At 47.0% G+C, this 20,775-nt stretch overlaps 1 protein-coding gene across 2 annotated transcripts in view; it reads right to left on the reverse strand.

The window, feature by feature from the left end:
- Nucleotides 1-20,775, reverse strand: part of CRHR2 (corticotropin releasing hormone receptor 2) — a 176,087-nt gene that overhangs the window by 98,607 nt on the left and 56,705 nt on the right. For both annotated transcript variants that reach the window (XM_088653749.1, XM_088653750.1), the window contains one exon: nt 20,592-20,711. In XM_088653749.1, coding sequence (XP_088509875.1) covers nt 20,592-20,711 — 120 coding nt within the window. The remainder of the gene's footprint in view (nt 1-20,591; nt 20,712-20,775) is intronic.

Consider the following 20,775-nt stretch of genomic DNA (forward strand, 5'->3'; position numbering starts at 1 on the left):
AAATTTCACAGCACGCCACTGCTTCAAATATATCGTGGGAATCCACCAGGTAGGGAAACAGCATGAAAAATAAAAAATAAAATATGTCGCAATTTGGTTTCCAAAATAGAAAGGGGCAGCAAAAATATGGCCCTCCAGATGTGGACTACAGCTGCCATCAATGACAGTAAGCATGCCTGATAGCCAAGGATGAGGGACCTAGCAGTTCACAACATCTGAAAGGTACCACACTGTTACCCATGTAGCAGAAAACACCAGAGATGTGATAGAAAGGGGGATACGGTTGAAAAGTACAAATTGAGGAAGGTTTGGGATAGGAGGAATTTGAAAGGTAAGGCCGAAAGGAGGAGAGGATGAGGCCTTCTCTACAGACACAGCACAATGAAGTAGAAGAATCCTATCTTATGTCTGGTCTATTTTCCTTTCCAACTATTTCCCTTAAACCGCTCTGAACCAGGTTACTGAAAGAGTGTCTTCCCCTCCACTATCCGGGTAAGGGCATTAAAATCAAGAAGCTTGATCTGTGAGTCACAACAGAGGTCTTTATCGACCTTCTCCCCATTCTGATGTTTTCTCTCTCAACGCCATCCTGGCATTATTATGTATACGGTAATCTTAGGGACACTCGCTTTTAGCAAATGCTTGTCTGCAGCATTTCTTTCCACATCTAGATTGCCAGGTCGTGACTGTGGGAATGTTCAGAGAGGCAGGAGAGGATATATTGTTTATTAATATCCTTCCTAACTTGCACTAGCAAGTTCCTTTACTTAGCAGTTTACATTCCCCTTTTACATGCACAGCAGGTTGCCGGCTTTTGTAAGCCTCTCACTATCATACAATTCAGTATTGAATTGTATGTTCCTGGTAAGTTCCCCTTTATCCCTCTTAAAAGAATAAAGAAACGACAATCTTATTTAAAGTCAGTAAAATAAGTTTACTCACATTCAGTTCACAGTTGGATCCCTGAAGGCAGACTTAGTTACAAATATGTACATTTGGATCTACCCCATATGGAGGTATAATCCCAGTGCTTCTGCTAGTTGAGAAGCTAGCAGAGCATTTCTAGCTAAGAAGCTGGTCCGATGAAGAAGGAAGTGAAAAAGAGAGGGTGTGGCAGCGTGCCTTGTCCTTTTGCTACCTGGACAGGTAAGTTCACGCCCACTTCTAACGGTAACGGTAACGGGACCCCTGACCATTAGGTCCAGTCGTGACCAACTCTGGGGTTGCGCGCTCATCTCGCATTATTGGCCGAGGGAGCCAGCGTATAGCTTCCAGGTCATGTGGCCAGCATGACAAAGCCACTTCTGGCGAACCAGAGCAGCACACGGAAACGCCGTTTACCTTCCCGCTGTAGAGGTTCCTATTTATCTACTTGCACTTTGATGTGCTTTCGAACTGCTAGGTGGGCAGGAGCTGGGACCAAACAACGGGAGCTCACCCCGTTACAGGGATTCGAACTGCTGACCTTCTGATCAGCAAGCTCAGTGGTTTAACTCACAGAGCCACCTGGGTCCCACTTCTAGTCACATGCAAAAGGAAGGATGTTCCAGCCTAGGAGGAAACAGGAAGTTTCGATTGTCTGGACCAAACATCCCCTTGCATGTCCACTCTAGGAAAACAAGGAATGTTGTATTTGGCTGCTCCCAGTGGATTACAGCCAAAAAGTGCCACAGCCACAAAGTGCTTCAGGGGTTTCCGGTTTGCATTGTGTCACCTTGTGGCTCTGCTTGTGGCTCTGCTATGCCTCAAACCCCTCAAAGGGCACCTCACTTCAACACAAGTTTCTACAAGTTTGCTCTATAGAGTCAAGCAGCTCCTTGTCATACAACAACAGCATATGTTCCTTCTGTTGCCAGCTGCCAGGCATATTGATATCAAGGGAGCCTTCTATCAAAATATGAGCATCATCAGCATAAAGTAAAGCGATAAAATCAAACTATTTAGAAAAATGTATTGCAGGCACTGGAGAACATCATGTATAATCTCCATCTGGTGGACATTACAAAAATGGTCACTTAGTAGTAGCGTTTTTAAAGGACTTTCAATGACTAGAACAATTCAAATAATGCCCATTTCAAACACTTAAAATACCCAAAGTACACAATCCTCTATATTATCTATTCCTCTTTAAGCAAGCGTATTAAAAAAAGACATTCTGATTTTGGTCAATGCAAACTACAGCCGTCAGTATTTTGACTTCTAAAAAAACCATCTTCCATTTTTTAAAAAAACCAGTTACACCATTATGCCAGATTCCGACCAGTGACATATTTGCTTATTTGTTAGACTTTATCTGAATGGTACACTCTCAGAGCCTATAATAATAATAATACCTTTATTGTCAATGTACAACCTGTGAACAATGAAATTAACCGAGCCCGCCCCCCCCCCCCACTTAATCTCATTGCACTCTGTGTTCTTGTTGCACAACACACCAACCCTGAAAATCGGTAGCACTATATTATTTTCTGTTCAGCACCCTAACAGTCCACGGATAGAAACTGTTTTTTTAGCTTGTTGGTACGACTGATTATACTTCTATATCTCCTGCCCGAGGGTAGAAGTTTAAAGAGGTGCTGGCCAGGGTGTGAATCGTCCCTAAGAATTTTTCTCGCTCTCCTAAGGCCACGATCCCTCGCGAGGTCATCTAGCGAGCTCAGGGGACAGCCCATGATATCATGTGCCGTGTTCACCACCCTCTGTAAAGACTTTCTGTCCGTGGCTGTCAAGCCAACGTACCACACTGTGATACAATATGAGAGGACACTTTCTATTGTGGACCCTTAGGAGGAGGTCATCAATTGTTGTTTAACATTGTTCTTTCGCAAGACCCTGAGAAAACGGAGTCTCTGTTTGGCCTTCCTAACCACCTGAGTTATATTGTTTTTCCATGTGAGGTCTTCACTAAGGTAAACTCCCAGGAATTTAAAGGAAGAAACTTTCTCCACACAACCCCCCCTGATATACAACAGGGCTAGTTCCCCTCTCTTTCTCCGAAAGTCCAATACCATCTCCTTTGTCTTGCTAATATTTAGGTGCAAGTTATTCTCTAAGCACCATGTAGATACTTTTTGAACCTCCCCCCTGTACGCTGATTCATCTCCACCTGTAATTAGACCAATTATGGTGATTAATGCTTTAATATGGCATGCTTAATGATATCACTGCAGCTTATTAGTATTTTAATTCATGTGGAGTGTCTTAATTGAGTTGATACAGCAACCGAACAATTTCGTTGTTCCCGCAAGGGGCATAGCTGCCAAGTTATCCCTTTTTTAAGGGATTTTCCCTTATGCTGAATAGGCTTCCTCGCGAGAAAAGGGAAAACTTGGCAGCTATGGCAAGGGGACAATGACAATAAAGATTTATTCTATTCTATTCTATTCTATTCTATTCTATTCTATTCTATTCTATTCTATTCTATTCTATGTCACCAGAAACTACCCTTAGGTCACAGGCTTGAGCCATGAAATCTCAGGCTGCAGACCTGCTAAGTGTCCCTATTTTCCAGGGACGGTGCCAGATTTACAGAACCCATGTCAAGTTTGAGGGGTCAGTCTAGATCAGGCATGTCAAACCTGCGGCCCTCCAGATGTTTTGGACTACAATTCCCATCTTCCCCAACCACTGGTCCTGCTAGCTAGGGATCATGGGAGTTGTAGGCCAAAACATCTGGAGGGCCGCAGGTTTGACATGCCTGGTCTAGATGATGCCCTGAGTCCCCTTCTGATTCTTGGATCTTGTATCTGGGGTACTTTGCCAAACTATTCCCTTTGTTTTAGCAACTGCTTTGGCTGACTGGTTAAGCATCACAATTAGCTCTATGCCATAGGAAAAACAGACCCTCCAAGTGTCTCTATTTTGCAACGACGGTCCCGGTTTCTGATTTGAATCTGAAATGTCTGGCTTTTCCTTAGAACATCCCTATTTTCAATGGAGATATGTTGGAGGGTATGGAGTTATGTAACCTCCCCCCCCCCAACCAAGGAGATAAGTAACTATATAACCTTTAGAAGACATCTGAAGGCAGCTCAGAACAGTGGTACCTTGGTTCTCAAACGCCTTGGTACTCGAACAACTTGGAATCCAAACACTACAAACCCAGAAGTGTGTGTTCCGGTTTACGAACTTTTTTCAGAAGCCGAATGTGCTCCGTTTTGAGTGTTATGTTTCTGTTTTGAGTGCCACACTTCCGTTTTGAGTGTTATGCTGAGGTCTGATTGATTGATTGATTGTGTGATTGCAGCGCATTATTGCTTTCATTTTATGGATCAATGGTCTTGTTAGCAAAATTCATGTTCGATTGCTGTTTTAGGGGTTGTTTTTAAAAGTCTGGAACAGATTCATCCATTTTGCATTACTTTCTATGGGAAAGCGCGCCTCGGTTTTGGAACACTTTGGTTTTGGAACGGACTTTCGGAACGGATTAAGCTTGAGAACCGAGCTACCACTGTATAGGGAAGTTAGAAGCCACCCAGAGTGGATGGGGCAACCCAGTCAGATGGGCGGGGTATTAATAATACTAATAATATTGAATTGTATGTCACCATTTTCATCGGAAAAATGTTGGAGGGTTTGGGGTGCTCCTGATTGGAAACCCTACTGTCGCAACCACTGACAGAGGCAGGGACCCGCTCTCTTCTGCTCTGGTGTCAACCCCATAGCTTTCAATGGGGCAGAACCGACACCCCCCCCCATCCCTTCACGCCTTTTTCAAATGCCCAATGCATTCAGAGGAAGGTCCTCTTAAAAATTGTCTTAAAAATTCAGGAGAAGCCATTAGGAAATTAGAGCATGCCTGTCTTAAAAATTCAGGAGAAGCCATTAGGAAATTGGAGCATGCAGGACTGAGAGATTACAGGAAGGGCCTCAGGGGCTGCGCTGAAGTCAAAAGGTGTGGAACACTCTCGGAACTGCCTTCAGGCCGGCCGCTTGTAAAACAGACAGGCTCTTTAATTATCAGAACATGTTCTGTAACTGCTTTATCTGAAAATAGCTTCAAGAAAGTCGCCCCCCCCGCCCGCCCCCTACCCCGGTTCCTAGAAAAGTGCTTGATTTTTCCATCAGCTAATTGTAACTTGCACCACCAAAGGGGGGGGGAGAATATCAAATGTTCTTTATCAAAGAAAAACGATGAACCGAATTCTACTTCCATTGGCATAAATGTGTTCCTAGAACAACACATGCCTCTTGCTTTGATGATGAGGGCTCCAGTTTCGGCTTTTCGGACACATTTCCCTTGCTGTCATTCCCCTCTTGCTCCCCACATATAATAAAGGGGCTACGTTTCCCATCAAGGTAAAAAGCTAGCGGGAGAATGCTGGTTGCAGCTTATATTTATAACTAAATTCTCAGAGTGAGGACAGATGAAACAGCTTAAGATTGGCAGGCAACGTTTTGGGTCTCTCTGAAAACCTCTCTCTCTCTCTCTTTGTCATAAAGTCCGGGAAAATGGGTTAGGGTTTCCAGAGTGGTTCAGTCAAATGGAGAGGGTGATGAACCAGGTTATATGGAAGGCACCAATTGGCTTATACCAGGGACACCTCAACCCTGCCAAACCCCAAAGCATAAATTTTAGTGAATTTTCTGGCTGTGGCAGGAGGACAAACATATATGTGTCACAAAACTTTTTTAAAAGGTGGACAGTGTAAAGGGGAGAGCTTACAGAGAACAGCCCCGCCCCCTCATCTGAAGCAGCTCGTCTCCCAGCAGTCATGAGAGCAAAGGGTCTGAGGGAGGGAGTCAGGAAACGGAAAGGGAGTGCCAGGGCTCTGGCAACATCCAAGAGCCCCCGCTCCATCGGCAGGGAGAGAGGGAGGGGGAAAGAGAATATAGGAATCAGTCAGACCGGAGACCTTCCCCCCCCTCCCCGACGCCGGAATTGAGGAGGAGGAGGAAAGGGAGGCACTTCTCAGTTCCGAGGCTTTTATGTTGGTCTAGAACGCGGAGGGGGGCAGTGCAGGAATCTGACTCGAGCGAGTAGACATGAAACCAGCAGTTCGTTACACTGTAAATAATGTGCACTAATAAAAGCTTCTGAAAGACAAGCATGTGGAAGGTCGTTACTCAAGAGTAGTCACTACAACCCTGACAGACAGGTAACCTGATGGACGTGGGAGAGCAAAGTCAAGCACTGATCCAATGTTTAGCCTTAATAAACTACACCTCCCATAATTCTTTGGGGAAAGCCCATGATGGTTTGATATCATAGTGCTTTAAATCAGTGTTTCTCAACCTTTTTTGGGCCACGGCACACTTGTTCCGTGAAAAAACGGAGGCACGAGGCACACCACCATTAAAAAAGTTAAAAAATTTAACTCTGTGCCGCCCTATATTATAATTATGACTGTAAGAAACACTTGCCAAATATTGCTTTCCGGCGGGTTAGTGTTGTGGATTGGCGGCCGCCAGGCTTGTTTGCATTGAGCTTTGGGAAAGAGGAGGAGAAATATTGCTTTCTGGCGGGTCAGTGTTGCGTATTGACGGCCGCCAGGCACGTGACAATGCAAATCGCCCTTCTCGTTGCCGCACGTCGCGGCACACCAGCCAGCGTCTCGCGCCACACTAGTGTGCCGCGGAACAGCGGTTGAGAAACGCTGCTTTAAATGTATGGTGCCACATTGTTTGCTACCTGCTCGCAAATATCTCTTCTTCTCACACAGACCAAACTTATTTCTTACCTTTGAGCCAGAACTGTGTGGTTCCATTGAAAGGCTCCTCTAATAGGACACAGCAGAGCAATTTTGCAAGTTTCCATCCCATCTGCTTTCCCCCACTTTCGATAACTCTCTCCACCCCCACCCCAACCCGCCACTGCCACTCCCCTGAGATGGTTTGCTTCGAGAGTTTATTAAATTACCAAGAGGGTGTTTCGATGCCAGCTCCAATCTGTCGCGCTCGGAGCAGATTGTGTACATAACGCAAAATGCTAAAATAAGCACAGAAAACCGAAAAGTAAACAGAATCTTGACCTTGCGGGTGACGGAGGCAAATAGCAGATCGCAAAGCATTGGGGGGGGGGGAGGGAGGAGATGTTTGGAAAGGTTGCTCAGGCAGGAATGGGTGAGATCTGGCCGCTGCAACTTGTGACCCACGAAAGCCGGCTGGAATCCACCGGTCCTATAGCAGACATTTTGGGCACAGTCAAATGCCATGCAAGGCTGAGGACAACTGAACTTGCTGGAATATCATTTTCAGGCCAAATTTCCATTATTATTATTTTCAGCCCAAGAGCTGTAATTCCTTCTGGGTAACCTGCCAGAGGTTGGGGGTGGGCACATGCCAGTGGGGGGGGGGGGCGAGGTCAGAGACAAAAGTGGGGGAGCAATGAATGCAAACTTCAACTCTGTACAGTAGGCTCCTTTCCACTCACACAGCCCTCTCTGTCCTCCATCATGGCAAGAAAGATACGTGACCAGTGAGCAAGGGCGCACTCCAGCCAGGCAGCAACACCCCAGAAGGTTGTGTGTAGCCCTGGCGAGGGGTGTGGCCAGCAGGTAAAGGGTGTGGCCTAGGGAGGGAGAACTGACGGAATGTGAGCCCTGTCTTAAAGGTACAGTGGCCTTTTGCTTTTTTGACTTCATAGCCAAATTGTGATGGCCTGGGACTCGGGCTCAGACTTGGGGCCGGAGGGATCGCAGCCTGCACCAGACCCTCTGCCTGGGACATCAGCTGAACCAAGTTTGGGGCCTGATCCTGAGGAGCCTCAGTCTGCTCAACCTCCCCTGCAACAAGCACCAGCTGAGCCGAGGCTGGGGCCTGAGCCTGCCCTGGTTCCAGGTGCAGAGGATACCTTGTTGCCAACAGCCGGGTCGTCACCAGCATCTGACCCACTGCCGGCTGGGGCTGAGGCAGCTCCTGGGTCCAGTCTCCCGAGCTGCAGAGACTCAGGGCTAATAGAAAGAGAGACATGAGTACTCGCAGGAGGAGTGCTCGTCTCCAGGCGAGGCAATGGAGTGAGTCGCCAGGAGAGCAGGGCCGTCCATTACCCCGTTCCAGATAAAAGGCGGCCAAACCCCGCCCCAGGTTGTAGGAGCAACATTGCTGGTTGCTAGATCCGCCTTGCTTCCCGAACTGTGATCCTGACCTGCCTTAGTTCCTGGACTTCGTACCTGTTCCTGACCTCACCTGATGCCCTGTCCTGCACCCAGCCTCAGCTTCTTCAGACTGTCTCTACCCTGAATCTACACACCATGGACCGGACTTGGACTTCCCTTCTTGGATAACCCCTGGGACCAGCACAGAAATGTACAAGCGCTCACCTCTACTTCGACTGCCAAAGCTTTGAGGGGGGAGGACTAAGCCTGCTTTCTCCTCACCTTCCATCCAAGCACCCACACCTCCAAAGGCCCTGATTTAACCTGGAAACCCACACTTTCTTTGAAGGTGCCCCGGGTGCCCTGATTTCACGCCGCCTGTGGACGGGGGCTCAGGGAAGCAGCACACAGCAGCATTGTGAAGGAGCACTTCCTGGCCTTTGAGAAGGAGGTGTCGGCAGGCTCCCGGAGCCCTTCTGCCACCTTCACCAAGCCAGCAAGCACTTATGGGGCTTTTGGAAGGAGGAGGGGGGCTCTCGCACCCTGTCAGAGCAAGATCAAGTGCTGATCCAATGTTTAGCCTTAATAAGCTACACCTCCCAGAATCCCAGAGCATCGCAGGTAGAGGTAAAGCAGAGCCACGAGGATCCTGGCAAGGAAGTTCTCCATGCAAACTGCTCAATGCATCAACATGGCCTCCTCTTGTGTAAAGTTCTGCCAGCCTGGGAAATCACTTGGCACAGAGCACCTTGGTAAAGCTCTGCTCAACATGTCTGGATGGAAATCTAGAAGGCGCCCAGGTGTCAGGAACTGGAGCCGTGGAGAAGGTTCCCCTGCGCACTCTATGCAGTGGCTAAACATGTGGAGGGCGCCCTCTTTTGTGAAACCCCCCTTTTATGAAAAAAGGCGTAGAAGAAAATCTGGTAAAAAAAATGGGTTCTCAGTCCAAGAAACACTGGGGATCATTAGCATGCATTAAAAATGAAGCCCATCCGGAAATGCTTATTAAATTCCTTTAGATCAGAAAGCACGGCAGAGCCTGGATTCCTTTCTCACATTTTCTTGCTCCTTCAACTATATTACGCAAGCAGTTTCCCACAGAGAGGTCATCAGATGCAGCTTGAAGAGGGGAGAGGTTCAGAGCAGACAGAAGGAAGCGCTTCGTCACCCAGGGCAGATCTAAACTGTGGAATCGGCTCCCAGAAGATGTAGAGCCAGGCTCAGTTTAAGAGAGGTTTAGGCAAATTCGTGGAAGACACGAGTGCGGAGGGTTGTTAGTCACCAGGGCCTTTGAATGTCAGTTGGTGGGGGAACAAGCTCAGGAGAGAGCTGTAGCCCTTCACATCCTGCTTGTGGGCTCCCCGTCTGGTTGGTTGCTGTGGGAACAGGACGTTCGATGGGCCTTGGGCCTGGTCCAGGAGGGCTCTTCTTGCTTTCTTTATGTTTCAAAGCATTGGAACATTTCCCTACATGTGAGACTGAAAACAGCTTACTGGAGACTGTGGTTGGCATGCAAATATAGCCAGCCCCACTGTTAGGTAGAGCGAGGCAGTTGCCCCAGGCGGCAAAAGCGGGGGGGACGGGACGACAAAGTGAGGAAGGACAGTGTAAGGGGGAGGGCTTACAGAGAACAGCCCTGCCCCCTCATCCGAAGCAGCTCGTCTCCCAGCAGTCATGAGAGCGAAGGGTCTGATGGAGGGAGTCAGGAAACGGAAAGGGAGTGCCAGGGCTCTGGCAACATCCAAGAGCCCCTGCTCCATAGGCAGGGAGAGAGGGAGGGGGAAAGAGAGGACAGGAATCAGTCAGACTGGAGACCCTTGCCCCCCCCCCCCGACGCCGGAATTGAGGAGGAGGAGGAAAGGGAGGCGCTTCTCAGTTCCGAGGCTTTTATGTTGGTCTAGAATGCGGAGGGGGGCAGTGCAGGAATCTGACTCGAGCGGGTAGACATGAAACCAGTAGTTCGTTACACTGTAAATAATGTGCACTAATAAAAGCTTCTGAAAGACAAGCATGTGGAAGGTCGTTACTCAAGAGTAGTCACAACAACCCTGACAAACAGAATTAGGTGCCTGGGAGGAGGATGCCCCATCACAACAGTTGGAGTGAGAATAAAGTGTCAAGCTGATCCGATATGTATGCTATCTATCGATCGATCTATCTATCTATCTATCATCTATTGAGAGCCAGTGTGGTGCAGTGGTTAGAGTCTCAGACTAGCACCTGGGAGATCAGGGTTCAATCCCCTACCCAGACATGAAGCTCCCTGCTCAGTGACCTTGGGCTAGTTACTGCATCTTGTGGGCTGTGAAACACAAAAAGGAGAATGTTACTCTGCTAAATCATAGAACTTGCTAACACAAGTTGGAAAGGATATCTTATTAAACAACATATCCTCTCCTGCCTCCCTGAACATTCCCACACATCTCACTCTAGCCTACCTTATAGGGCTGTTGTACGGATTGAATGAGGAAGGGTTGAATCATGAAACCTTGGAGAAAAAGGTGGCATATAAATGCTATAAACCAGGCACCCCCAAACTCCAGCCCTCCAGATGTTTTGGACTACAATTCCCATCTTCCCTGACCACTGGTCCTGTTAGCTAGGGATCATGGGAGTTTTCGGCCAAAACATCTGGAGGGCCGCAGTTTGGGGATACCTGCTATAAACAAATAAATAGCCACCACATTTACAGCCCGCTTTTCCTACAAGGAGATGAAGCTGGCTTACATCGTTCTCCCCATCCCCCCTTTTTTATCACAACAGCCCAGTGAGGCAGGTGAGGCTTCAGGACTGGCCCAAATTCGCTCAGTGAGCGTGGCTGAAAGAGGACCTCAACCTCATTTCAACCTGAAGCGGTTGGCAAATGCCATGTTTGCCTCAGGCAGCGAAATGTCTTGGGGGCCAGCCTTGGACTTAAAAACAAAATAATAAAACAAAAACCATTTTTCCTAATGAAGCATGGCTGATTTCACTTCTGCATTCAATCCCATGCCGATGAGAACTTTGTGCAAGAGAGATCTCAGGGACACATTCCTCACATGCAAGCCTGGGTTTTTGTCTCAACATGTTAAAAAACAGGACAGAGGCTAGCAGATGCAAACCCTGCACCTCCGTGCAGTGGGGGGAAAGCTCTCTTGCAGATGCGCAGCCTGGGAGGCAATCTGCCGCAACTCCCATTCAGCAGAGACAGATGGCAAGAGCTGGCCTTGTGGCTCTGCACCTACAGCTCCTGGGGGGGGGAACCTAGCAACAACCATTCATGCTTTTGTCAGCTCAAGGCTAAGGTACCTGTCACACGCCGCCCTTGAAATCATCTCTCTCGCTTCCATTCACTGGTGGAGAACGTGGCTATCTCCTTCCTGGTGGGCTTATGCCAGTGAATGCATGTTATAGGGGTTCCTTCAGCAGCTATGATGCCATATTGCTGTGGGTTGTTGTTGTTGCTTGTTTAAACCTACATTGTTCACTGTGGTGTGGTCAGCACGACTCACATTTTAACAGCTTGGTTGGTTAGAGCGTGGTGCTGATAACGCCAAGGTTGCAGGTTTGATCCCTGTATGGGGCAGCTGAATATTCAGGTTGAACTAGATGATCCCTTCCAACTCTGTGATTCTCTATGAAGTGTCAGGAGTCCAGTTCCCTGCTTGATGACACAGTAAGCATAGTTATTTAAAAAGGATGATTTGTTGTCAAAACAACAGATAATTCTGGATGGCTCTAACACAGCCTCCTGGCATCATCAATCATGATGACCCTTCTGAAGACCCCTTCCGGTAACAGAAGATACTGAACTTTCTCACTTTGCACCTCTTGCTTTGTTTCCGGTCTAACAAGCCCTCCCCTTAGCTGACTCTTAGGAGGGATTGGATCAGCTCCAATCTCTTCTGATAAACTGCTTCCTTCTCTGTTTGCACCAGTTTGCACTTCCCTGGAGCATTGGCCTGCTCTCAGCCATTCCCTTATCAACAGGCATTCCATCTACCAATTGTCTGCAAACCTTCACTGGGAGCTGGCTCATTCATGACATGAAGTTTATGAGCGCAGGCAATAGTCAGGGAGCAGATGTCTGTGGTTGGTACTACAGGGCTGTGTCTCTGACCTTGAAGCTGGGCTGGGGGTGAGGATCAGCTTTGCCATTCCCAAGATCTTCTGATACAGCCCTTTTCTCAGTTCCCCTTTCACTCCCTCCCCAATATCTAAGGAATCACAGAATTGCAGAGTTGGAAGAAACCCAAAGGATCGTCTAGTCCAACCCCCTGCAATGCAGGAATCAGAGCTAAAGAATCCCAGACACTTGGCCCTCTAACCTCTGCTTAGAAACCTCCGATGAAGGAGGGTCCACCACTTTCCAAGGGAGTCTGTCCCACCTACCAACAGAAAGTTCGGTAGCTGAAACCGCCTATCTTATCATTTGAATCTGTTGGTTCAGGTCCTACCCCTGGCGCAGCAGGAAACTGGTTTGCTCCATCTTCCATGGGACAGCCTTTTAGACATGAAGGTATCATGGTATACCTCTCCTCTGGGCTCCCTCAACTGTTTCTCAATGGGGCATTTGGCTAGGACACAGGGCAGCACCTTCTTGGTGGCTGCAACCAGAATTTGGAAGTCAGCTCTTCCTAGGACCTTCCCTAGTAGGCAGTTATGCATCTCTAAAGGAGAGTACAAGAGAGAGAGAGCACAATTTGTATAAAATCCACATGTGATCGTTTATGGGAATTGTGTATCCTGGAAGAGGGCAGAGCTGCCTGGAACACTGAACAACTCTGAACACCAACACACTGCTATTTGTTATATAAATAACAACTACATTGCTACTAGTAGTATTACTACTGCTAATAATAATTCCCAAACTGTTTCTTCTCATTATGATGCTCCATATTTTTTAGCTCTGGGAATCTAGGCAGAGAGAGAGAGAGAGAGAGAGAGAGAGAGAGAGAGAGAGAGAGAAGTTTCCAATGTTTCTCAAATATTACATTTACCTACCTGGCATATAATAAGCCAGGTTAAAAGGTTCATTTGGAACCATAAATTTCTCTGTAATTACAGCACAGCCACATAATGGCTGTCCCCTCTTCTTCCTCCTGGCTCCTCAGTCACATATATCTGAAATTATTTCTGATGTGAGACAATTATTATCTTTCAGTAATCGGGGTGGTTTTTTGTATCACCTCCCTCCTCGTCTGTTCCGCTCGTTAATAGAGAGGGAGACTATATAAAACCACAGCTCCCATTTTCCTTTATGAATCACCATTTACTTAAGAGCAAAGAAAACCATGCTGCATGCTTAAGGATGTCGGACATTAAAGAATAATTGAGAGAATCGCCCCAAAGCAATTTGTCTCCATCTCTTGCAGTTAAGAGTTCAGCCGAAGCACTGTGTCAAGATTTGAAAGTTTGGTGAGGGAGAACATTTAAGAACAGAAGGAGAGCCTGGCTGCTGGATGAGGCCAATGGCCTCTCTCTAGTCCTCCATCCTGTTCTCATAGGGGTCAGCCAGATGCCTCTACTGGCTGGGAAACCCGCAAGCAGGATTTGAACACAGGAGCCACGCCACTCTCCCCTCTTGTGGTTTCCAGCAACTGGCATTCCTGCCTCCAACTGAGGAGGCAGAAAAGAGCCGCTGTGGCTGGTAGCCATTGTCTGCACAGAACTGGGGTGGCCAACAATTAAGATAAGAGCTCACTGAACCCAGCTAAATTTCATCAATTCAACCCCTTGAACATTTTCCTGCTTAGTGCTATATGGAATGGGGTAATAACCAACATCATCATCATCATAATCATTATTATTAATTTATTTTATTTGTATACAGTCATACCGCAGGTTACAGGCACTCCAGGTTGCGTCTTTTCAGGTTGCGTCCTGCGCTGAACCTGAAAGTACCTGAACAGGTTACTTCTGGGTTTCGGCGCTTGCACATGCGCAGAAGCGCTAAATCACGCTTTGCGCATGTGCCGAAGCGCGACCCACGCGTGCGCAGACGCGGCGCTGCAGGTTGCAAACGTGCCTCCTGCACGGATCACGTTCGCATCCCGAGCATCCACTGTACTGCCCCTCAATCGTAGATCTCAGGATGGTTTGCAGCACAAAGGGCGGTTTGCAACGTAATTCACAACATTGGGAAATCTATACGTCGTGCCTTATAGAGAGTTATTACTTTGCAGAATTGAATTCTCTTCTGACCATGTACAAGGGACAACTTCGGGATTGACTCTTCTGGATAGAACCCAGAAGGGGCTTTGCATTCAATTAGGAATCCTAGCTTCTCACCACGGTTCCCATTTCCGAAAACAGAGCACCACAGAGAATGCTACTTGACCATACCCGTGCCTGGCCCATTAAGAAATGGTTTCACGGAGCTCAGTTTCCTTGTGATGCCCAAAACAGTTTTGGGAGGCCACTGCAACAGGGTTCCATATGATGACAGGCTCTGCATATGTGGCCAAGCTCAGGTGGAAGATATAATACGTTACTTACTGATCTGCCCATTATATTGGGATCCAAGAGATCGATTGCTGATACCTTTGCTGACTCTGGCAAGCAGGCTTAGTATGGCAGAAATTGTTCATTTGTGTGTGTGTGTGTGTGAGAGAGAGAGAGAGAGAGAGGGAGAGAGAGAGAGAGGGAGGGCAGGGACGGATTTAAGTTTGATGAGGCCCTAAGCTACTGGAGGTAATGGGGCCCTTTATGTGTCCAGCTGTCCTTTGTCAACAACAAATTGTCGCTGTTTTTTGTGTTGAATATGTGCTGTGTGGTAATTTATGAACCTAATAGGTATCTAAAGCCATTTGCACCTAATAAAATATGTATTTTATCAAAGCAATTGTTGAACTTATCTTATATTTTGGAAATATACACCCAGTTTTTCCCCCCTTTAATTTTTTTGAGGACCCTCAAGAGAGTGGGGCCCAAAGCTATAGCACTCTCTGTGTGAGAGAGACACAGGGTGGAAGAGAGAGACTAACAGTTTTGTGAAAAATAGAGAGGAGCATTATGCTCTGGTTGCAAGAAACATTAGAAAGCGGCAAAAATGTTACTCGCCCCCAAATGGAAAAAAAAAAGCAGAAGTCCCAGCAAAGGAAGAATGGATACAAAAACTTATGAAATATGCAGAAATGGTGAAACTTACTGGAAGAATAAGAAATCAAGATAACAAACTTTTTAAATAAAAGAATGGAAATGGTTTATTGAATATTTACAGATAAATCGTAAACAGATGAGGACATCAGCAGGATTATTGTAATAACCTGCAGTTTCATAAGAGTATATACGGCATTTAAAGTAGATGAATAAATGAGCAAAATAAGTTAATTTGGATATGCAGAAGACATAAAAATAAATTTAAGGAACTGCAGAAAGAGGGGGAAAGATGTCAAGTTTTGAAACGTTAAAATGATTGCAAAATCAGTGAAATGTATAAACCTGAAAAGTAAGAGTGTGTGTGTGTGTGTGTGTGTGTGTGTGTGTGTAAGATTAGAAAGTTTGAGCTAGATGGCATTGCAATAAGTTGCGCAGGAGATTGGGAGGTCGAACAGAAGTTAAGCTAGGTATGAGCTAACAGGTTATGAATTCTGACTCCCTTTCTTCACATCGTTGGTGCCTTGTTTTATGTAATTACTGTACAGTATGATCTCCAGCTTGGCAAATTGCAGTGGCTGAAATGGTTATGGCCTTTGGTGGATGCAATAAACTCTTTGGTTTGATAGCAGCTACTGAAAGCCCTCTCCTCCTCTTATGAATTTGTCCGGTCCTCTTTTAAAACCACCCAAGTTGGTGGCCATCATTGCCTCCTTGAGGAGTGAGCCTTAGATCATTTTGAAAGGGATGAGTCAAGGAGGAGGCATATCAACAGCAATCACTGGTGATAGCTAAGTGCAAACAACATGTTAGAAGGAGGAGGAGGAGGAGGAGTTTGGATTTGATATCCCGCTTTATCACTACCCGAAGGAGTCTCAAAGCGGCTAACATTCTCCTTTTCCTTCCTCCTCCACAACAAACACTCTGTGAGGTGCGTGAGGCTGAGAGACTTCAGAGAAGTGTGACTAGCCCAGGGTCACCCAGCAGCCGCATGTAGAGGAGCGGGGAAGCGAACCCGGTTCACCAGATTACAAGTCCACCGCTCTTAACCACTACACCACACTGGCTCTCAGAGGTGTGTGCTACTGAATACCAGACACTGAACATGACAAAACAGGGGGAAACTGCTACTGGTAAGCTTCCTGAAGACATCTGTCCTAAACAATTCCTGAAAAGCAGGATGCTGGGCCTTATTAATCTGATCCAGCAAGGCCGTTGTCTTTTGCAATGCACCAAACCAGTGTCCCCCAACCTGGTTCACTCCAGATATTTCAGACTACACCACTATCAATCTCCTCCTGACCTTGGCTGGGCTGGCTCTGCTGACTGCGAGCTATAGTCCAATACTTCTTAGAATCACAGAATTGTAGAGTTGGAAGGTACCACCAGGGTCATCTAGTCCAACCCCCTGGAATGCAGGAATCTTTTGGGGGAACTTGAACCCACAATCCTGAGATTAAGAGTCTCATGCTCTGCCAGTGGAGCTATTCCAGTCACTAAGGAAAACCACACAACACAGTTTCCCTGGCAATAGAGAAGAGGTTGGAAGCAAGAGGTTTCCACATTCTCTTGCTACACCAGGACAAACCATGGTCCATTCAAACCATGGTTTTATTGAAATAAGCCAGGTTCTAAACCTGGCTTTGGCCCATGGCAAATTTCAACTAATTGCAGTTCCCACTTGGGATGTAACAACAAACTGGGTTTCATTAAAACCTGAAAGAAGCTCCTTCGAAACTCCTCTTTGTGGCTGTGCGGCAGGAGAGGAGAAGAGAGGCTGCTAAAGTCTGAAGCTCAAACTGGCTCATTCCTGTAATACCCAACTGAGACAATATCAACGGCATTGCAATCAATCATTGAATAAATTAATAAAAGAGGAGGAGGAGAGGAAATGAGAGTCGGTGATCTCGGTAAACTCAATGTGCCTTAATTTTAATTAATTTCCAGATAGCTCTAGAAATGTAGACCATACACTACCGCTGCGCTATCCCTTGTCATGCTCGGTTTGTGTAAAAAGGACTCCCAGCAGCTCCCAAAGATTCGAAGTCATCAGATCAAATCAAGGCACTACAAGCCCAGTTCAAATAACAGCAGTGCATCTGATGACAACTGCACATCCCTGTGGTGAGAGGCAGCGGAGTCATTTATATAAGGCCACCAGGTGAGTTTGCAACAGCTGAGAGATTTGAACACAGGACGTTCTGGTTTGCAGCTTCAACCTCTCCTAACCACTATGCTACAGTGATGCTAGAATCAAACATTTAGATCAGACACAAGAGCTATCCTCAGGTAGCCAAAGCTGATAGCTATTCACGCAGAAGATAGAACAGATGTAGAATCTTGGAATTTAAGAGTTGGTAGAGACCCTAAGGGTCATCTAGTCCAACCCCCTGCAATGGAGGAATCGCCGCTGGTTGTGACTCAACATTGGGGGAGACTTCCTAACCAATAATAGCTATTTGACAGTGGAAGAGGCTAACTTAGCAGGTGGAGGCACTCTGTCACTGGAGGTAGAATCTGGATGTCCACCTCTTAGGGATGCTGCACTTCGGGTATGGGGGACCTTTGGTCCTCTAGGTGTTGCTGAACTACAACTCCCACAACCCCCGGCTGTTGGTTATGCTTGCTGGGACTGACGGGAACTGTAGTTCAGCCACATTGGGCAGGTCAAAGAGTTCCTCACTCCTTCCACAGTTGCATCTTCCACTGCAGAACCTGTGATGAGCAGGTGGGGTTAGAGGGGTTGGCCTCTGAGGTCCCTTCCAGCTCCATGACTCTAAAGGTCAAGGTAAAAAGGTAAAGGACCCCTGGATATTTAAGTCCAGTCAAAGGCGACTATGGGGTTGCAGTGCTCATCTCGCTTTCAGGCCGAGGGAGCCAGCATTTGTCCACAGACAGCTTTCCGGGTCATGTGGCCACCATGACTAAACCACTTCTGGTGCAACGGAACACTGTTACAGAAACCAGAGTGCACAGAAACACTGTTTACCTTCCTGCTACAGCAGTACCTATTTATCTACTTGTACTGCCATGCTTTCAAACTGCTAGGTTGGCAGGAGCTGGGACAGAGCAACGGGGATTTGAACCGCCGACCTTCCGATCGGCAAGCCCAAGAGGCTCAGTGGTTTAGACCACAGCGTCACCCGCGTCCCTTCCATGACTCTAGGCAACACTCTGCAATCAGGTCATCCTTTCAAAGTGGCTGATACAGTGGGTTAAACTCTAGAAATCATAGAATCATAGAGTTGGAAGAGACCACAAGGGCCATCCAGTCCAACCCCCTGCCAAGCAGGAAACACCATCAAAGCATTCTTGTCCTGTGATAGTTTCCAGGTGATCTGGCACATTGGTTCAGAGCTCTGGGTTCCTGCTGTCTACTCACAACGCATATAAGCATCTCTTGGGGAAATCACAGGTTTGACACAGCAGGTAGCTCCTACTTCACATGGGAGAACTACAGATTCCCCGCACTTGCAATTGCTAGCAGCTCTTAATTTGAGCCCCATGGGCACACCTGAGCTGAGCGCCATCATTCGCTGCCAGATCTGGGGCTCACTCCTCACAATGCAAAATAATCCAGAAGAGGAGGCATTCCAGAATTAGCAGAAAAGACTTTTTTGGTCTCTGGACGGGGCTAGGATGCCTGGGCACGTTTTGATTCAGTTAAGCGCTGATTGGGTACCAGAGTTTCTTCTATGGGAAACTCCCTGGTTATCTTGTCCTTCAGATATTTTGCCAAGCAATCAGAGGGTTGAACATAACGATTAAAGTTCTTACAGATCCTTTCGTCCCGGTATAAGCAAAATATCTCTCCCACTCACCCCCAAACAACACTTTCCCCTCTAAATCCCAAACCCTGCCCAATTTCTTGCCCAATTTCACCACTAGATCAAGATACATTTTCAAATACTGACATTGAGAAGTGACTATTGCTGATCCTGGAAGAATTCTGCCAAATTCAAAAACCTATTTCCCTGCTATTCAAGCACAATCACACAGTCAAATGCAGCCACATTCAGGTGACCTGTGTCAAAATTCTCACATTTGTCTGCGATGATCAACACTCACATGATATATACTCTTATATAAAGTGCTTGGGGCTGACTGTCGGTGGTTGACCAACTTCTAGGAGCTGAAATCTGGGTTATGCGATTTTCAGGCAGATCTAGAAGTGGCACTGAACAGTCAAAACTCAGTAGCAAAGAGGGCTCTACTCTTGCCCAGAGCAAGCAGAGCCACATGCATATTGAACCGCATTATTCCCCATCTGCACGCTTGATTTGCTTCGGATCAGGGAAGGCGTATTATTCCCAGTAAAGGTAAAGGGTAAAGGGACCCCTGACCATTAGGTCCAGTCGTGACCGACTCTGGGGTTGCATGCTCATCTCGCATTATTGGCCGAGGGAGCCGGCGTATAGCTTCCAGGTCATGTGGCCAGCATGACAAAGCCGCTTCTGGCAAACCAGAGCAGCACACGGAAACGCCGTTTACCTTCCCGCTGTAGCGGTTCCTATTTATCTACTTGCATTTTGACATGCTTTCGAACTGCTAGGTTGGCAGGAGCTGGGACCGAGCAACGGGAGCTCACCCCGTCACAGGGATTCGAACCGCCGACCTTCTGATCAGCAAGCCCTAGGCTCAGTGGTTTAACCACAGCGCCACCTGGGTCCCTATTATTCCCAGTAGCAACCAGGAATTTCCATCTATTTGCAGAAGCCAAGACATTTGCCCAACTTCACCACTAGATCAAGATACACCTGGGGAAAGGGAAGGCGCAAAACACACTCGAATATTCCCAAGTGATGACTACAGCCAACCTTAGAGACTTCCTAAAATAGACCTAATGCACACACATCGAGAAAGAAAGGATTCCACATGACAACACACTCAGTGGCCCGTCTTACTTCTCAATTATTTTACTGCACCGTTTGAAAGCACCCAGCTTCCTCTTCTCCCCACAGGGAAAAACTGAAATAAGTCAATGAACTCTTAGCAAACTAAACTTAACATGGGAACGCAATTTTGCATCTGTCCTCTTCTGGAACGAAGCTCCTCATTTTCCAGGAAAACACTTAAGGAGGAAACAGTGTGTGGGGAGGGGGGGCGGACACACCCCTGAGACGTTCATTTTGCCTTGTTTTAAAACTTGCCTTCAGTACTGTTCTTAAAACTATTTTACCTGTTTTTGTGGTTTGCCTTCCTTGAGACACAGGTAACAGGCAAGAGATAAATGAAGCAGCAATATTCATTATAATATCTATCTATCTATCTATCTATCTATCTATCTATCTATCTATCTATCTATCTATCTATCTAATCTATCTATCTTGCATTCTGCCACTGAGCTTCCACCAAGACCCATTCCCACCTTCACCCCCAAACCCCAGAATTCATCCTCCAAGAAAAGCGAAGGCAGAGAGAGAGAGAGAGAGAGAGAGAGAGAGAGAGAGAGAGAGAGAGAGAGAGTTTGGCACTTACTGGTGGTGTTGTACTTGACTCCGTTGAGGAACTCGGGGCAAGGTCTCTCCACCAGCTCCCCGGCGCTGGTCTTGGGCCAGCAGGTTCCGATCTGATCGGTGGTGGCGTTGCAGTAGGGACCTTCAAGTTAAAAGAGAGAGAGAAAAGGGAGTGACTGAAACCACCCGCGCTCCGTGCGCTTGGG

This window comes from Zootoca vivipara, chromosome 11 (genome assembly GCF_965207765.1).
Source record: "Zootoca vivipara chromosome 11, rZooViv2.hap1.1, whole genome shotgun sequence".
Taxonomy (NCBI): domain Eukaryota; kingdom Metazoa; phylum Chordata; class Lepidosauria; order Squamata; family Lacertidae; genus Zootoca; species Zootoca vivipara.